Source organism: Agelaius tricolor, unplaced genomic scaffold (genome assembly GCF_023055355.1).
Source record: "Agelaius tricolor isolate 1412-34295 unplaced genomic scaffold, bAgeTri1.0.p SCAF_8, whole genome shotgun sequence".
Classification (NCBI taxonomy): domain Eukaryota; kingdom Metazoa; phylum Chordata; class Aves; order Passeriformes; family Icteridae; genus Agelaius; species Agelaius tricolor.
Window position 1 is genome coordinate 36,857,232 of NW_027269268.1, and position 19,083 is coordinate 36,876,314.

A 19,083-nucleotide genomic window follows, 5' to 3' on the forward strand; every position below is an offset into this window, starting at 1 on the left:
GCACAGCGCTCAGTACACAACACACCAACCAGATGGAAGAGAGAAAACACGGTGTAATATACTACAGCAACTTACTTTTCAACATCTTTACTGCTACTGTCATAGCAGCATCTGACTTAAATAAACCATAAGCAGTGGCTTCAACAACTTTCCCAAAAGCTCCAGCACCAAGGGTTTTACCTAATAAAGCAAACAAAATACTCTGTAACAACTTTGAGTACTTCCTCCTGTACGGCTCAACATTTTATTTTATTGTATCAAGGAAGCTATTGCAGACATGCCTGCTTGCCTTTTGTCCCAAGGCAAGAATGAGCAATTATCACTATCTGCATTATTGTGCAACAACTTTGTGACAAAACCCTGCTGTGTTTTACCAAGGTCTCATATGAGACCTGAAGGTTCCACCTTGCAGATGAAGTTAAATAAATCTAAACTAACCAAAACTTAAACGGTTTCTAGGAAATTCCCACTTGTGATCATAAGGAAGTTGTGTTGGATCTATGTAAACATAGTTGTTCCCATTTATTTCTTCAACAACTTTCCACTGAACTTCGTACTTGGGTTTCTGGAAAAGAAAGAGAACTGATGTTACTACTGAAGACTCAGCAAGTAGCTCACACACTTTTTTAATTTGGGCAAAGGGGCTTCTGATTTTACCTGCAAATATATGTACACCAAAATCATGACTATGATGCACATCAGTCCTGCAGCAACTCCAAATGCAGTTAGTAAAGGGGTGAAAAGGGTATGTGTACGGATTTGCTCTGAAAAGAAACAGAAAATTCTCCTAAAAATACTGGACAAGAAAAACTAAATTAAAAAGATGCAGGTGAAAACCTTTCATTGTCTCTTCTTTTTGAAATACGGTTTGGGGTTTTGACTTTCCCAGATGTGCTCCAGGTTTATCAGCATGTCTTTCCTGAATGAGCTGTGGGAGACGGAGCTGGCACAGAAACCATGCAGTTCGATGCCTTTGGAGTCTCAGATTCATTCATTCAGGAGGTTTGGCACTAAGATCAGTTAATGCAAGGGGTTTGCATGATCTCAATGAAGTTAGGTTAAAGAAAGAAGCTTTTATCTGAAGTCCTAATTTCTTCTCCTCCCCTTTGCCCCCCACCTAAGCATGATCACTACAGCACAGTCTTTACAAGGAGAGGTTGTGCCAAGTAGTGAAGAAATACCATTCTACTACAACCCATCTGCCCCAAATCTGGTGTATTTATGTCATGGTTTGACACTGGCACAATGCCAGTGCCCCCATGAAGATACCTTCTCCCTGGTAGCTGCTGTGAGATGTGACCAGGAATAAGCAAAGCAGGCTCTTACTTAGGGAAGAAAGAAAACAAAACTTTATTAACTACTCTACAACTAGAGATAAAAGGAACACACACAGGGAAAATGAAAACCTTACAAATACATTTCCTCCTCCCCCCACCAAATTTCCAATACAATGCATCTATTCCTCAAATCACCAACTCTTAGTCCAGCACCACTCTTCAAACAATCAATCCTCAGTTCATCAAGAGGAGAGGAGTCCTTCTTGTACCATGGGCTTCCCCTGGAAACACAGCTGAAGCCTCGTGTGTTTCTGTGTCACTCGTGGCACCACCCGGAGTACATCTGCCATCGTGACCTCTTCCTTTTCATGTCCAGTGCTCTCACCACTGAACACGGACCAGAGCTGCTTCTAGGGTTGTCTTTTTTAAGGATGCTCTGTCCCGATCCAAAAAAGGCACAGTCTCTCCTTTGGGACACCTGTCCCCACAATCTCTCCTTTGGGACACCTGTCCCCCCCATATTTTTCACCCCCTGGGGCCGAGGGGCATCAACACTGAACCCTCTTGGTTCTGAGGCCATTGCCTCCCCCTAGAATGCAGTCTCCGTATCACAAGGAACATGGTTCTGTCCATGGCTATACAAAAAGAGTCCAGCAAAAGCCACTCCATCATCTCTTCCCACTATGATTCTTCTCTACTCTTCCACTATTTCTCACTCACCCAGACCTCTCTCACACTTGCACATTCCTTCCTCATCTTCCACTCTATCTTCTAGGAGAGGTCAATGATCTGTAAAGTTCTCATTCTCCAAAAAGAGGTTAAAAGCTCCTACAACTGGCCGGCTGAACTCCCCCTTCTTCTCCGTCCCAGCCGTGCTGCCGGCACAGGCCCATGTTTATCCAGTTTCAAGGTTACAGCCCCAGGCAGCGGCTCTCTCGCTCTCCCTCTCCCTCTCCCTCTCTCTCTCTCTCTCTCTCTCTGTGTCTCTCAGGGGGGGCTGCCCGATGGCTCCCGGTGTCTCTCTCTCTCTTCCACCCTTCCACCCCGGGGCTCAGCCCTACCTCTCCCGGCCACATGGCTTTTCCCCTCCCCCTGCCCAGCCAGCAGCTGGGCCTGGGGAGAGACCCGAACTCTTTCCCGCCGGAAACCCAAAAGGACCCTCCCAGGGGAGAGCTCTGCTTTTAACCCCGTGTTCTCAGAGGCGTGTCCATGTCCTAAATGGCCAGGTTAAATGCCAATATTAAAGCCTGAATATCCATTGGCCCAAAACACAGCATCCCAAAAAACACATTTCCTGTCAAACCACCACAATTTATTTGTATGTTATATCTGGGTATAATAGAAAAAAAAAAAAAGAAGCAGAACATTTGGTTTTGCAAAGAAGAGTACAGCTTTACAAACACATTTCAAATCATCTATGTTCTAGTGGGTTTTTCTTCTCCCCCACAAACCTACAAATACCACTACAAAACTCATAAGCCCTTTTGCAGTATGTTGTTGTTACTTCTTTTATAGCAGCAGGACACTAAGGCTCCAGGCGAGTTGGGGACTGCATTTTTCCTGAGACATTGTAAAAACCTAAAATAAAATGCAATCTTTCTTTGAAAAAAGAAGCGATGGCCTAAATAGTCAAAACAGAAAAACAGGAAAACAGGAAAAAGGGAGAGAGAGGGGGAAAGCCAAGGTAATGCTGTAGGTGGTTTTCCTCTGTGTTGCACAGACAGAAAAAACCACATACCTACTGCACTGCAGAACAGGTGCCATAAAAAGTACCACAATAGCCACTGAGAAATTAAAGGAAGACTTGGACAGGCAGAACATGCACTGTAGTATGTTATCATGTCCTCAGCCACAGTACTGTAACCTTCTTACAGCTAAACCACTTAAAATCCTTTTCCAGAAAGAGTCACACATGACCCAGCGGTTCTGTGGCCGTTACCTTTAATAGCAAAGTTGAAGAAAGCAGAGCTCCTGTCCCCGTTGCTGGAGGCCTCACAGCACACGGTGCCGGTGCTCCTGAACATGCTGGCGTTAATGGTGCTTTCAACCAGGATCCGCTCAAATGACGGGGCTGACGAGTTCGTGTAACCAATTTTGACATCCATGGGGGATATTGTCGGTGAATCAAAACACCTGGAGAAACAATACTGATAGTTACCTGCAATGGATTGCTACCTGAGTGCCAGACCAACAGAGAACTGAACAACTCTGGTCCACAAAGAGTTTCAGCTGAAGATCTAAACCCTGAAACAGCCTTCTCACGGTGACTCGTGTCTTGTATGTAGCGGGAGAAATGGATACATACACTTAGCCTGGCCCAACTGGAGACCATGAGGTCTTTGCATTTGCTTTTGGTTAGACATACCTACAGGTCTGTAACTTCTCTATGGGTTTTATACCATTCAACATACATTTTCAATTTCATTATCAAGCAGTTGTGGTCTATTACCCACTTCTGAAAATGTTCCCCAAGAATCATCTTATTACAGCACAAAAGAAGTCCATGATATACATGAACACCATGAAGCTTATATGTAGTCAGAAAACAGCCAGTTCTTTTCTCTCAAGGTGTTGCTTCTCCTTCATATGTCACATATTTACTACATGAACACACATTTAAGATTTTAAAAAAATGAACTATTTGAAATCATTAAGGAAATAACAATTATTTCAGACATTAAAAAAATTACACCAGTGGGAAGGAGACCCATTACTTGCTAGTATGATATAACCATGGGGCAAGTCAAGCAAAACCTTAAAACTTGCTTCACAAATGCTCACTCACTTCACAGTGAAATTCTACAATCTTCTTATAAACACCCGGTTTTAAAAATATCCAACTTCATTCATAACAACACTGGACTTGTTTACTTGTCATATGTTTCATGTGAACAGAAATCTAATTACATTATGCCTGGAAAAATTACTTCATTACACAGTAAAACAAATTATAACAGCCATATTCAGAAGTGATTCTGTGATTGCCATTCTGTGAAATTGCATATAGAACATGTGTCATCTGGGGCCAAGCTGATAAAAGCCATAGCTAGCTTGCAGCAGAAACTTTATCTTTTACTTTTACACAGCAAGTGTTGGTTATTCCCCTTTCAAGGACAGAATAAAAAGGAGAAAAATGAAATGTATCCCTGCATTCTTGCAAAATTCTGCAAATAATGCAATGCCAAAAAGGATGAAAACCACGATGCAACATTTGAATGTAACCAAGTCATTTCATTTTCTTAATTTGTAGTTAGCAATTGGATGTGTTGCACCTAAAACAACCTTTGGAGACTTTTGTTTACTTAACTTACCTCTGCTCAGTTCCTGGGCAAAAATACCAGTATATGGTAGGGGCTGGGAATCCAGCAGCTACACACTGGAGAACACCATTGCTAAGTATATCCAGAGTGAGAATCTCAGGCTTTGCTGCAATAAAGAAAAGCAATAGTCATCCACCAGGGGAACACAGAATATACACTGTTATTTGCTCTTCCACCAGCAACCTGTGTGCCTCGTAATCCATGCAATCACTCAGGTGAGCAAGACCTTCTTATGCTCAAGGCTGTCTGGGTCTGGACTGCTGTCCTGCAAAAATCTAACATCTGTGAAAATATTAACTCTTACACTGAATGCTTGGGCTGGACATTAGAAGAATACCTCATCTCCCCTGAGTATTTGATTTGATGAAGGATCCTAAACCACCAAAGCTAAGAGCTTAAACAACCCAAAGAAGTGTGTGCTTAGAACAACAGTAAAGTTCCCATTCCTGCACAGTGTGACTTTACCCGTCTGTAAAAAGGACAGTTTCTCCACAGTTAAAAGTGTACTAAATCTGTCAAACCACATCCCTCTTACATCTGCCCTGTGTATTCAATATTACCACTGCATCCAGGAAAGGAAATACAATGCAAGGCAACCAGTGCAAACCTCCCAACAGAGGACATGCATCCCTCTAAGACACTGAACTGCCCAACTGCCTGATTCCTGAAACACTGCAGGTAGAGGAAGCCAACACTGGGCTGAAGGTATTACCTTTCCAAATGAGAATTTGTGATTGCTCTGGTAGTTTAGAAAGCAATTAATCCAGCCAATGCCTTCTGTCACATCCTGCACAGGAGTTAGTCCTGCAGTTGGTTTAGGAGCCCCTGTTTCAAGTATGGCAGGAAACCAGTGCAGTCAGGTGGACTTCAGAGTCATTAGTCCAGTGTCATAGGCTTCAGCTAAGAGTACCACCAACACAGCAAGGTTTTTTCTCCTGATGAAACTGAAACCTTACTTCCCTTAACAACCTTAGCTTCCTTGCAAAATCACCCAAACAGAAGTTAATGAAAGAAACTATGAAAGATTACATTGCAATGATTCTGCTCACCTGACAGATACAAGTTAAAGAGCTCATTATCAGTTAATATGGCTTTACAGAAATGTAAGATGAACTCCTAATTCTAGGAAGTAGTGAAGCTGTATAGGCTGCAGTGGGAAAACACAGATTTATTTCAGATGATACCCATGCACAAAGACTGCACAGCGTTAGTTTTTAATGAATATTCTACTCTCTGATTAAATTGGAGTCAACAAAGCACACGTATATTCTCAATCACATACCACCTCCTCGTGACTCATGTTACAAGAACTGAATGTTCTTTCATTTCTAAATCCGCATGTTGTGTTTTATACAAAACACCAAGAACCAAACATTGTTGCAAAATGTTGAGACTGATTTTCAGCATTACTCATTTGGTGAAGAACTTTCTAAAAGCACACAGCATCTCACCCAGCCTCAGTGCTCACAGAACACATGTAATTCACATTTCTGAAGTTCCAATCAAAATGGCTGGACTGTGAAATTGTAGTTAGTAAACTACAACCCATGTGCTCTTTGTTTAGGTATATGCTGTGTTTTAGGCAACATTACAGCACAATGTAACTCAAGAAATGAGAGAAATGAGAAGTCAAATATAAGAGGCATCTGTGCATTAAGCCATGGAAAAAGTACTGTGCCAGAGTTGGTCTCCATGTAACATCTGAAGCTGAATGAGGGAAACAAAAGTGCCCATACTAGTTAGGCTCTTTCCACTGTAAAAACCTAGCACAATAAAAGCCTGTCTACATGGCCACGAGCCCACATGGACTCACCCTGCAAGAGTGAGGAGATGAGAGACTCTGCAGCCCAGGCAGAGCAGTCCAGCCTTGCTGCCATGGGAAGCTGAGCCGCAGCAGCCTCTGGGAAGTGCTGACCTAAGAGAAGCTCTGCCTGTCATGTGCCTAGTGAAGCACTTTGATGTGGCAATTAGCACGATCAGCCTCTCCCCACCAGCATTGAGGGCTCCCAAGCCCCTCTGGCTTAGAGATATTAAGGGATGCATTTCACTTGAGGCAGCAAAGAGCCCCTCACACCAGTACCCAAGGGGACTGAGACAGCTGCTACCGCAATCACCACTGGCTGCTCCTTTGCCAGCTCAGGCCATGCATCTCAGCACCTGCAGCCCCTTCTGGCAGCCAGAGAACCTTCCTCAAGCACCAGTGTAAGTACTTCAGGGGATGCTGGAGCAAAGATGGACTGGCTTTTGCAAACAGATGCATGCCACGCTGTCACCACGCATCTTCTTTTTAAAAGGGATTTTACTGTGCTAGATTTTATGACTTGCACTGCCTAATTACCCTGCCTGCTATCAGACTCCTAATGACTAGATGCTGCTAACTGTTCTGACTTTAACCCCTTAAATATTTAACATTTTATTATATTGCTCAGCATATATACATACTGCCTTCTGTAATCAGGCATTAAATGTCTTAAACATCTAATTTCACTAAGTTTATTAATTGCTTTTCAATTTCTATTAGTGTTGATTCTGAATATATCAAAGACGACTTATAAGAGGTCACTTCTATTTTAATTCAATGTTCTGTATAATGGAATTCTGCACTTAATTGCTTTCTATTGCCAGTTTCCCTTCCTTCATTGTTAATGAAGTAAATGTCTAAAAAGTAACACTAAATAGGTATTGTCAGTCATCCCAGACAAAAAGAGAACTTTTTCCTGCTGGAGCTACATTTTCTGGATTGTAACAAATCTTTTTACAACATCATGGTGATTCCTCATGGTTCACTGCATAGTCCAATGACAGGAAAACAACTGAGCATGGCTTCATGGGATGTATAATACCATGACCAGTTTTCTCTTTGCAGCAGGAGCTCTAACTGCATAGATAATGTTTTGTTGACTATAATGAAGCTGAGATATTATTTTGCACTAAATTCAGTTAATAGTTGGAAGATCCCCCTGCTAATTGCTAGATACACAATACCTTGCCACTCTGGAGATTTCCAGTTTCTTAATTGTAATTGAGTACAGTATGCTGCTTGTCAAGCTGTAATTTTCTTTTTGGCTCCTAATTTTAGAGCTGCTTACCTCTATGCATTTATTATGAATTACTACACAATTTTAAAAGCAATTTAGTATTGTTTCAGATTGGCATATGCAATTGGTAAATATGTTTAAATCCAAGCCAAGTACTTCTGCACTGGGTTTATCATTTCTTTTAGCAAATGCTTCAGCATCTGTATTTGTTTACGTGAAGACATTCTCCTGATTATGAATCCTGTTTTACCTGTTTGGTTATTTTCTGCTGATTACATGCCCAAGCCAGACATGTAAACATCACGAGCTACATCTAAGCAATTTATGCAAAATCTCTGACAACAATGTCAGGTGAGGACACATCATTAGATCAGGATCTGACCCACCCACACATGACTCACCTTTGGCAGTTACTCTGATATGTCAAATAATATGGTACGTTGTCATGCAGTTTGTGTTTCACAGCTAAATGATGAGCATTTTACAAGCCAGCAAAATCTCCTTTTCTAGGGATTGCTGTTGTTAAAAACAACCCCTAGAAAGACCAATATATTGCTCTCTCTTTTTCAAAATGAAGAAATGTTTACAGGAGCTTAGTCAAAATGCCAAAAGAAACTTTTTGAGTCAAGTGCATCAAATCCAATTGCTCCAGCCATGGCTGCAATCCACCCAGGGCCACAGTGCACAACAGCGTGGGCTCTATGGGACTGCTTACATGTCCTCACAGCATCCCAAGACTGATCTTGCTACTTAGAAGACCAGTAGTTAAAGAAGGAAAAAGACTAGAAGGCTGCCAGTTGTATGGACAAACCATTTAGAAGAACAAAAGCGTCTGTACTCCTTCTTGCCTTGTCCATTCCACTTCTCTATTCTCTCTTCCTGGTCTGGTTTCCTAACCATAAACCACAGGAATTTTCAGCTTTTATTAAGTAGCACATGCCTCAAAAGCAGCAACATGGAGATCTGCATTGAGAACTGACACCTGACGATGCCAAAACTGTGAAATAGTGGGTTTTTAGTTCTTGTGCCCAGACTATAGGCAACCTGCAATTTCTCCCATTCCTTCAGAGAAATCAAAACTTCTGGCTCAACGTTTTGTTCCATTAATCTTTGAAACACTAGAAGTATCCCTCATGACTGTGACCCATGCTCACTCACTGAAACAAAGGAGATCTGAGATCACCAGTGGCCTCATCTCAGAGCTAGGAAACAGAAGGCACAATGCAAGTGTCAACATTCATAATGAAGGAAGAAATAACATGTTCTGAAAGGAGCCCAAGTGACATTTCTAGATCCAAACTACTGCTAATAGAGATGCTACAAATGTTGATCTTCAATGATAAATGAGAAGAATTCAGAAATTAACAGCAAGGACTTGATGCATTTGTGGAAGGCTTGACAATCCTCTGCATAAAACTGTGCTTGAAAAGGGACACATTGCTGCCTAAGCATAGCAGCAACACAAAACTGCATTTGCAGCACATCCACTTACTTTCAATACAGTTCTTCCTGCTGGGCTCAAAGTCCCTCTTGGTTTAATTTTCCTTAAGTCTGGCCTTTAGCAGCAGCCAATATTTGTCAGCTGAGCGCATGAAATGTTCTTAGAGGATGGCTCTGCTAAGCACAGGGTTTTCTGAAGGTTTCATTGAATTAATTTTGAAGTTCAGCTTTTGTCTTGAAGAATGCTATTTGGAACTGAGGCCAGTGCTCTGTCTTAACAAGCATGTCCCAAAGATGACAACAAACACATTTGTAAAGCTATGCAGATTTCTCTAAAACAATGGTGATTTATACTATTATACAGAAGTACTTAGATGCCAAAAGGCATCTAAATGTGAGTAATTCTCCTGACAAGCTTTCAAACTCTGCATCCAACTCAAACAAATTAAGAACAATTAAAAGCTTAACTTGGTTGCCAAAAATGCAAATTATAATCCCTGTGTATCCTGCTCCACCTCAAATTATAAAAGGTTTATGATACATACTTATTTTTGAGATCATGTTTCCAGGCGCTACAGGTTTTTTTTTTTCTGTATAAACAACCTAGCTGCTCTCTGGTAATCTCTGGAATACATTCGCTAGAATATAAGGTCATGCTGGATAGTAGGTGGATTTGTGTGAGTACTCTGCACTTTTATATCTTGACATTTAGTTTTCCAGCATGTGCTTCACTTCAGAAAGCCTCTCATATGCTGAACCACACTGTGACATCTTGTGCATACATTATGTTGTATAAAATACAATGACTATGATAATGAAATATTTCAGACTGTTCACTTCACTTACTTTTCACATAGACATTAAATGTTACAGAGGAGCTGGCATCAGAGTTGGACACAAAAAATGTGTAAATGCCTCCTTCTGTTCCTTTTAAGCGTGTAAGGTGAAGTTCACTTGTGTAACTGCAAAGAAAAAACTTAGGCATTACTAACACACACAACTTGCTCTGAACAGGCAACTGCTGCATGGAAAATAAGGAGGGAATTTTCTGCAGACATCATCCATGCAAACACTCTTATCTTACATTATGATTGCCATTGCACTTCCAACATCCATAAATTTGGCCACTTCTAACACCCAGATGTGTGCCTGTGTGGCAGCTGAGCCTCAGGCACAGACCATCCATGCATCACCACCTGCTCCTCTTCTCACTGAGGAAGGAACACGCATTCACAACCTAGGCCACATGTTCTAGGTGCTTCACCGGATTTTTGGAAGACAAAGGATTAGGAGAGAACAGGCCCCGCAGAAATAAAAACATAAGCTTTTTCCCAGAGTACTGGGGTCTGCTGTGGGAGTGAAGGAAGTTTCTGCACACGACCAACCTTAATTCTCTTTTTTGCTTATTGGAGAGGAATGAAGGTGAGTTGTGAATAAACAGCATGCTGGTCCTCAGATGGTGCGGTTAGCTCGATGCTGCTCCAAATGTAGGTCTGCAGACTGCACCAGTTACCGTGGCAAGCCACACGTACTACATCTTTTATTGTCACAATTTTCTCACCATCCCCGCTTTCCTCTTTCCAGAGCAGACTCCAGTCTGCTGTTTCAGAGTGAAATCGACACTACAGCCAAGCTTATTACCTGTTATTGCCCACAGTCTTGAACTTGACATCATGGTCTGAGGAATTCTGTAATGTTTCGTTCATGTACATCCAGACTTCTTCTTTTGGTTTTGGATATGCCTCATATTCAACTGTTAAGTTTCCATTTTGTCCTGCATTTATGTCTATTGTGGTATTCATTGTTGCAAACAAGCGGACAAATCCTTTAGCTGATGGTCATAAGAGGAGAAGAAAAACAACGTCAGGGCCATGTTGAAGTTTGTGAGTACTCTAATCACACTCAGATGACTTCAAGATTGGTGATCAAACATCCATGTATGAAACAGGAGACCTTATCTGCAAATCAGTACATAAACCCTCACCTGCCAAAACCAACATTACTAGCTATATATAGCATGAGGCACAGAACTTAAAGCAACCTTGAGTGCCTTAATACCAATAATTCTATCTTCTGGTGACAAATACCTTCTATATACATTTGGAAAAATGCAAGCATGTGTTTGATTCTACTCAGGGATTTCTATTTTTCCAAAAATTTGACTTGCTAACTGTTTGGTGTGAAAGAAACATTATGAAAAAAGCAAGCTAAAATCATTTATTACAGCATACTAGAGTATGAGAGGTTTCTTTGTCAAGTGTAATTAAGAACAACATTACAAATGAAGCTATTAAAAGCTGTAATTAGAGAAAAATGTGCTAAGTCCACAGGCCTGGATACCAATCATCTTAAACTAAGGCATTTCTGTACATCTGCTGCTGGGTCTTAATCTTTCATTTGGCAGATACCATTTATCACTGCGCAGTTCCGTTCCAAAATATCATGTCTAACAACATCCTTGCTGTAGTGGTTTTAATTTCATTAATAAACTCATCAGATTGAGGATTCACTTTAAAAAGACAAGTTTTTAGTCCTATTACAGAAATTCATAAGGGAATCATCAGTTTGACAGGCAGATTGCAATTACAAGGAAACACATTTACTGAGAGCTTGAATTTAGACCTAAAGTCAATCTCAGAGCTCTGCTTCTTCCCACTTTCTAGTAATCAAACTGCTGTGGCCAGCTGGGCACCCGAGCTTGGGAAAGCCAGAGCCAGTGGGGCTTGGTGAAAGCATATGGATCTGCCAGAGCGCTTGACAGATGCTTTGAAGAAGAAAGGATGAAGTAAATTCACAGCAGGCAAGGATGCTCTAAAATGGTCTCCATCATTAGAAGAGCGGAAAAGATTTCAAATCTGGAAACTGAAGGTTTGCAGTTCCTTTGCAGTGCTTTTTTCAGTTTTCTGTATAAACACAGGATTCCCTATGCAAGCTATATTCAAAATCAGACCCAACTCCCCTCAAATAAAATTTTATTATAATGTTATCAGTCCCTGTAATGCAGTTCTAGTACCTTATACAGTTAGATAAATTACCCAACAGAAAAAGCAATTAGGAATTTTACAAAAAGTACGTATTATTTCTTGTAAAATTTTTGGATAATGTTAATGCCACATTGATTTAGTAAATACTGCCATCCCAGATCTCTCTCTGTTTTTACACACCATACACCACTTCCCAGGACCCTGGGAGCTGGCACAGTTCAGGTAAATATAGTCAGTTTGACAATAAATGGTGAAAGGTATCCAAAAGTTGGAGCTTATTTAAGTCAAATTTGAGAGGGTGGAAAGAGAAAACTATCTCAAAAAGGAAAGAGTCCACCTTTTCTCTGGCATTTTCTATTAAATACAAACTTTGTATTTTACTAAACAAAAATTTTATTTCCTACTTTTTATAATGCCATGCTTTATTTTAAACCCCAGACTTTCCCAAGTCAATCCTTTCTAAAGCTGCATTTGCATATGTAGTAGTACTAAGAATTTCTGTAGTGAAGAACTTCCCTCCTCTTATAATAAAAGCTTTCACACTGATCCCTTGGGGAGAAGATTTTCTTTCATACTTCACACTGTTTCACTCTTTTACATATGAATGTAGTCTCTCCTGTAAAAAAAAGAGGAAAACATCCCTTTCATTGTGAGCCCTACCCCCTCGACTGGCACAGCAAGGTTAAGGGCACTCAAACCTCTGCCTGTTTGCTGAAGATCTGACCCACACAGGTCAAACACTCCTGTTTTCTTTACGTTACCAGGGAAAGCAAAACAAGCAGTGTGGCTGAAGTGCATGTCTGTGCAACAGAAAAACAGATTTGAAAAGGAAAAAAAGAATCCAGGGCTACACTTCCCTTAGTTACTACACCCTTGAATGGAACTGAAACAGTTGTAGCAACTACACAGACCAGAATGATCTTATTAACTATACCAATATATCTTTAATTGTACTCAATTTATCAAATGAGCAGGTTTCAGCAGCTTTAAAATTCAAAAGGCACTGTGTGTCACCCAAGTTAATATATAGCAGACTCTAAACACATCTGTTATTAAACAAGAGGAGGAAGGGAGTTTGCTCACTGTTTAGGGACATGATCCAAAACATGTAGAAGTGATGGATAGTGGGTTTAACAAGGGGGTGACCTCCGGAACAATTTCATGCTGTCTTTGTGCACCATGATGTTGCTCACATCATTATTTTAAACAGAGCTACAACTACAGCTTCTACATAAAACACACTGACACACTGTCAGTGAGATTCCCCATGCTTGGAAGGCAGGTATTGAAGATGTGCTTTGCACTTGTGCTGCCAAATTGGGCATAGGGACAGTACCAGGAGCGGGTAAATTAGATGCTTTGTTAAAACTGGTTTAAATTTTAGATTAAACCAGGAAGGATGAGACAAACCAGAGGGGCAGAAACACTGTTGGGTGGTTGTTCTAGTATCACTTTCCAAAAACTAGCAAAGGGTTATGGAAATTAAAGCAGTCATACACACCACAACTTCCTGAGCCATCCTATATTATACCAGTCAGCAATAACCTTTACAGAAAACCGACTTAACTTGCTGAGCTCTGGGGAAAAGGAGAGAGAAGGAAGGAAAGACTCCCCAGTGTTCTCACTTTTCATCTCCTGCTCTTAGAAATGTTAAGATTTTTACAAGAAGTATTTACCTAGAGCTTTCAAGGTTACTGTGGCATTGGTTTTTCCAAAAGGGTTTTCTGCTTGGCACGTGAATTCTCCAGAATCATTAACTCCCACTGAACGGATGTTCAATGTTAATTTCCTTTCGTATCCATAATCACGCAAATTTCTGCTTTTGCTTGTAACAATCTGTCGGTAAAAAACAATTAACATCTAAAACACTGTGTATGCATCATCTTTCCTAGATAAATTAAAAATAGAAGTAATTATAACTTTGCCATATTAATATTCATAACTTTAAACTGGAATAGTAAGCCAGCACGGCAAACCTGTCACTAGAATCTCTTCATGCAAAACAAGTGTGTGATCAGCTGCCTTTAGGAGATAATGTCCTCTCCTAAGTCCTATCCCCTCCCCTTCTTTTTATTTTTTCTTTTCTTCTCAAGCTCCCTTCTAAGGCAAGAATGTGGAGGGACATGGGGTGAGGGTGGGGTGAATTTGGGACTATGCTCACCTGCTGCAAGAGAGCCGAACAGAGGAGACCAACCCAAGACAAAAAGAACTAGACCTCTAGCTTCTTCAAATGTTCCCATTACCTGACGACAAGGCTGTCGTGCCCAAGGTCAGACCCAGCTCATTCTGGCCAGATTTCCAATACAAAAGGTGAGTATTGGTGAGAGGGCGAGTAACCAACTGAAAGTTTTATTTGCACAAACAGCACTTCTAACTGTAGGGCTTGATGCAAAATGACCACTGGGTCCTGACTTTCCTCATGCTCAGAAGCTGAAATTCATGTATGAAGTCACTGCAGCCCTCAAATGATGCCTGAAGTTCAGCAACTCTCTAATGGTTGCAATGCTTCCCAGCAAATGACAAGAGAGAATTTAACATCCTGAGGCTTCATTTTAACCATGTTGCTCTATGTTCCAAGGCCACAGCATCTCCTGATTGCAGGCATGCTGCAGAGAGCCCTGCTGGCAGCAGGCTATACACAGCATCCTCCCACTGGTACCCACTCTGATTCTTGGTCCACAGCAATATAAATTTGTTGGTCTTAAAGGAAACTGGAAACTTTATTCTCTTAAATATGTCATGATTCTATACTTACATATAGAAAAAAATAAATGCTTTGGGACGCTGACTTTAGTCTCTGTGAGAATTTTTGGCATGGTTGGAAAGACTGATAAAATTTACACTGATCAAACCAAATGCAGACTTGGACTTGTTATGATTTTCTAATTGAATTATTGCAATTATTGGATGTTCCAAGAGCTTCTAGACAAATTAAAGCTTCACAATGCAATTTTGATTCCTCCTGACTTACAAAAATCACAAGAGAAGTATATTCAGTATGGATGTGCTTGCTAATAGCCAGTCTCCCAATTTTCCGAAGTGGTGATAACTTCAGTCATACATGGAAAAAACATTTTGCTTTTTTTTTCCTCTCATCTATTCAGGACAAAATGTAATTCTGAATCTACTTAAAGATGAGATTTATGCATTCTCTTTCAATACAAAATTTAATTTGATAGCACTATTTCAAAGACAGCAGCTCCTACTATTTACTAAAAAGGACAGAAAAATCAAACTGATTGAGAAAATGCTTTCCTTGTGGCTTTTACACATTAAATAAAAAGTTATAAAGCACAAAAAATGAAGAGAATTTCAATTCAATTCAATTTCAGCAATCTGTAACACAGGAAAGGGAGTGGAATGAGAGAAGAAATGAAATTCTCAGATGAAGGTCTGCACAGGAACCAAAGCAGACCGACATGTCCCAGGCCACCTTCATATCACTTAGACCTTCTCAACATTCAGAGCTGTGGGGTGGGATATCTGGAGCAGCGAGCACTTAGCAGGAACAGCTTTGCCAGAGCTAGTGGATTCACTAAGCACAGCATGCCCAGCCCCAAGGAACAGGACTCCTGTTTGTTATGTGCCCAAGGAGATGCGATTTATCCAAATACCACAGGAGTCTTCCATATACATGGGCTGAAAATTATGTATTCTGGGCACTAACATTAGCAGTAAAAGATCAGTCAATTAGCATGGGAAAGTATATGGTAGGAGTTACTAGAAGTCTTCACAAGGGCTTTTAATTAATTTAAATTTCAAGGTATACCCAGAAGATCAAGAAGCATTCTCAAGAACAACCCAATGCCTGCTGCTCATTTCAAAGGCACAGCTGGCAGCACACTGGCTTACCAGGGAAGGGCATCTCTCTGCCCCTTTTCTGCAGAATAGTTGCACTGCCAGTATCAAACTCCTGGAGCACTGAGCCTCTCAATAATTTAACTTGGTGATGCCAGTCAGTAACTTCATCTATCACTGGCAGACAGAAGCCAGTTCACTGGTTCATTTTTCAGAGCTTTTCCAGTTAGTGAGGCACACTGTGTAATTTAAATGAATTAATCATTCCTATGAATGCCTACTACCATTCCTGTCACGCACAACCCCATGCTAATTAGCAGGTATTTCACTGTTAATGATAACAACTAGAATATGTAATTTACAGTCCATGTGTTGATATTTGCAGCTCCCATTGATTGCAATGTGATGTGTAGGCACTCCACGCTTCCGTATTTAGGAAGCCCAACAGAGGTCACCTGAACTTCACATTGAAGAGCCTAACTTTAATTTCTTTTTGGGAAGAGAAACCCATGCAGATGCTTTTCCTCCCAGCCATCCTCAAGGGCACAGGACTGTTGCTACCCTCTCACCAGTCTGTGGGATACTAAATCTTTGTAAATACAACAAATCCAAATCAACACAGCATCAGGTACCCAAGACAAGCATGTGAATGCCTACAGAGAGTCTGTGTACTGTGCTCAGGCACACATGATACATGAATTAAAGGAACTTACGCCACTTTTGAGAGGAATCCAACTAGATTGTACACTGCTATCCACATCCGTGATTATACATGTAACTTCAAAATCTTCCCCTTCTTTGAGAAGCTCATAGCTTTTTGATAAGGTGATGACAGGAAGAGTTTTGTGAACTGGAAAACAATTTAGAAGTTTATTACTTTTCATTAGTCTCAGCTTTTCTGGGGGGGATAAAAATTTACAGTCATTAATTAACTTTCCAATAAAATCAAGGCTCTGAGATGTATTCAAAATTTTTAACATATTACACAGTTGTTCCTTTACAACAAGCAAATTTCTGCTTCAACTTTGCTTCGAATTACACTTAAAAGTTAGATAATACTTGTTAGAGCATAGCAACTTGCATGAAGAAACCTGAATGATGTTGAACCATCAATGAGATGATTAATTTTGCAACAATGATTAAAAAGTAGCACTCTGGAACTGAAAACACGGTGAGGATCAGTCACTGAAGAACAGCAGCCCAGCACTAACTGCAGATTTTAATTACAAAACATTACAGAAAGTACTGTCTGACAGGTCCCTGATGGACAGCCTAAGAAGGACAGGTACAGCTCAAGGAATTCTGAACATTTTTGCCTGAAAGCATCACAACCTCTGCTCTACAGGGTGGCTCAGTTTGTCACCCAAGAAGCAGGTGGTGACATGCAGATGTGGGGTAGCTGTACCCTGCTCTGTTTCAGGATGTCTTTTGCAACAGTCAGGTGAATCTAAGGACTATGTGTCTCCTGTTTATGCAAAGCTCTTCAACGCTTCCTGTGTTCCTTTCGTGGCTTGTTTTTCTATTTTCTTTATCCTTTCTTCAAATCTTTCTCTTTTATTATACTCCAGTTAACTTTGCTCTAGGGCTTTTACACAGGAAGACAGACTGTGAATGTATCAGACTGTAGCTTGTATTAAACAAGGTCTTCCAGACTCTCTTTCTGCCTCTGACATAACTTTTGTAGTTATCTTAGGTAAACTGTACAAAACTTCGGAAAACCCCATGCTTCTCAGCCATTCGTACTTTAACAATAATGTTTTCCTCATGTTGCTTCAAGAAGCTACAGAAGAGAACAAAGAAACGTGTTTGCTCTCTTTAGATATAAAGGCTCACACAAAAATCCCCCTCGGCAGTACCCAAGTGACAGAAGGATGCCAGTGCAGAAGGCATTCTGTGTTCTCATCTGCCAGAAACATCTCTGGACATCCAAAAAAAAGCCCTATGTCCATAAAGCCCCTCATTGTTTTGAGAAGGGCTGTACATAAACACTCCCTGTGCTATCATAGCTGTTGTGTGTCTGAGTACTCCTGCAGAGCTCCCTGTTTCCCAGATGCCTCTTCAGTCTTTCTGTACCAGAAGCTCACATCTGAGGGTCTGAGTGCCGCGGTTATAATTACAAAAACATTACCCACCAAAGCATCTCCAATGCATTTAAAAGTTGAGCCAAGGAGAAAGTGGGAGTTTTACTTGGTGAACTCAGTAAGGACCAAACTCTACAGCACAGTAATTACAATACTGAGAGGGACAATGCTGAATTTCCAAATCATCAGAAAAAAAGGACTTAAACTTGCCACTGCAAGCTCCACGCTTGAGATGGCCCTCACTCCTCGACCTCTTGCCCCACCTCCAAACAGAATGGGCGGATCACACAGGCCCAGCGTGTGTGTGCCCTCAGCCTCTCTCACCGGCCCAAGGCATGTGCTGCTGCTGTGGCCTGGCCTCAGCTCCCAGCCCTGGCAGGCACAGGCAGCGGGATGAGCACAGCAGCCTGCTGGCCCGAGCCGTGCTCCCCCTCTTTCGGCAGCAGCCCCAGCTGCAGCAGGAGTGGCTTCATTCCAAGTGTCCACAGCTACACGGAGAACTAACTCATTTACTGGCCCCTGAGGAAATGCCAAGCCAGCCTGGCTGAACTGGCTGGCTGAACTGCTCCCTCTCCTTCCCTCCTGGGTATCTCCCCAGCCCAGCAATGACACACGGGGTAAGTGTGGCCTCCAAACTGCCCAGACAAAACCGGCCTGTGAAGTTTGGTGGACAGACATCAGGCTTCTCCTGCTTCCTAAACCCACCTAACCACCCAAGCCTAGGGCACTCTAGGCTGTGGCAAGGTCAAGTGTAGGGTATCACCAACAGGTTTGCCAAGCGTAGTGCTGCATGTAGCAGCTCAGCCACAATGCATTCCCCATCATCATCTGTGCACATGGCTGCTGTTGTGACCATGTTCACTCAATATCATGAACACAAAGACCTTCTCCTTCCATAAGCTCTGCCTATCCACCAAATCTCTCTTCTTCAATGCCATCAATCAGTTCCTGCTACTGTCACTTGTGGGCAACAGACACAGGAGTCACGCACTGAAATAATTTTGCCTGTGCAAACCTGTACAAACCTCAGGGTGCTAGTTTGCCCTCAGAATTTAACAGCACAATCCAAGTTTCTTATAATGATTAAAAAATGCCTGGAAATCCCCAGGAACAGAAAATAAAGCTCATCATGGCCAAACCTTCCA

At 41.4% G+C, this 19,083-nt stretch overlaps 1 protein-coding gene across 1 annotated transcript in view; it reads right to left on the reverse strand.

The window, feature by feature from the left end:
- KIT (KIT proto-oncogene, receptor tyrosine kinase) overlaps positions 1–19,083 on the reverse strand; it is a 56,589-nt gene that overhangs the window by 15,105 nt on the left and 22,401 nt on the right. The window contains exons 4-12 of the mRNA XM_071432377.1: positions 16,571–16,707; positions 13,736–13,895; positions 10,717–10,906; positions 9,922–10,037; positions 4,589–4,703; positions 3,217–3,410; positions 658–764; positions 439–565; positions 76–180 (exon numbers count right to left, since the gene is read on the reverse strand). Of these exons, the coding sequence (XP_071288478.1) occupies positions 76–180; positions 439–565; positions 658–764; positions 3,217–3,410; positions 4,589–4,703; positions 9,922–10,037; positions 10,717–10,906; positions 13,736–13,895; positions 16,571–16,707 (1,251 nt within the window). The remainder of the gene's footprint in view (positions 1–75; positions 181–438; positions 566–657; positions 765–3,216; positions 3,411–4,588; positions 4,704–9,921; positions 10,038–10,716; positions 10,907–13,735; positions 13,896–16,570; positions 16,708–19,083) is intronic.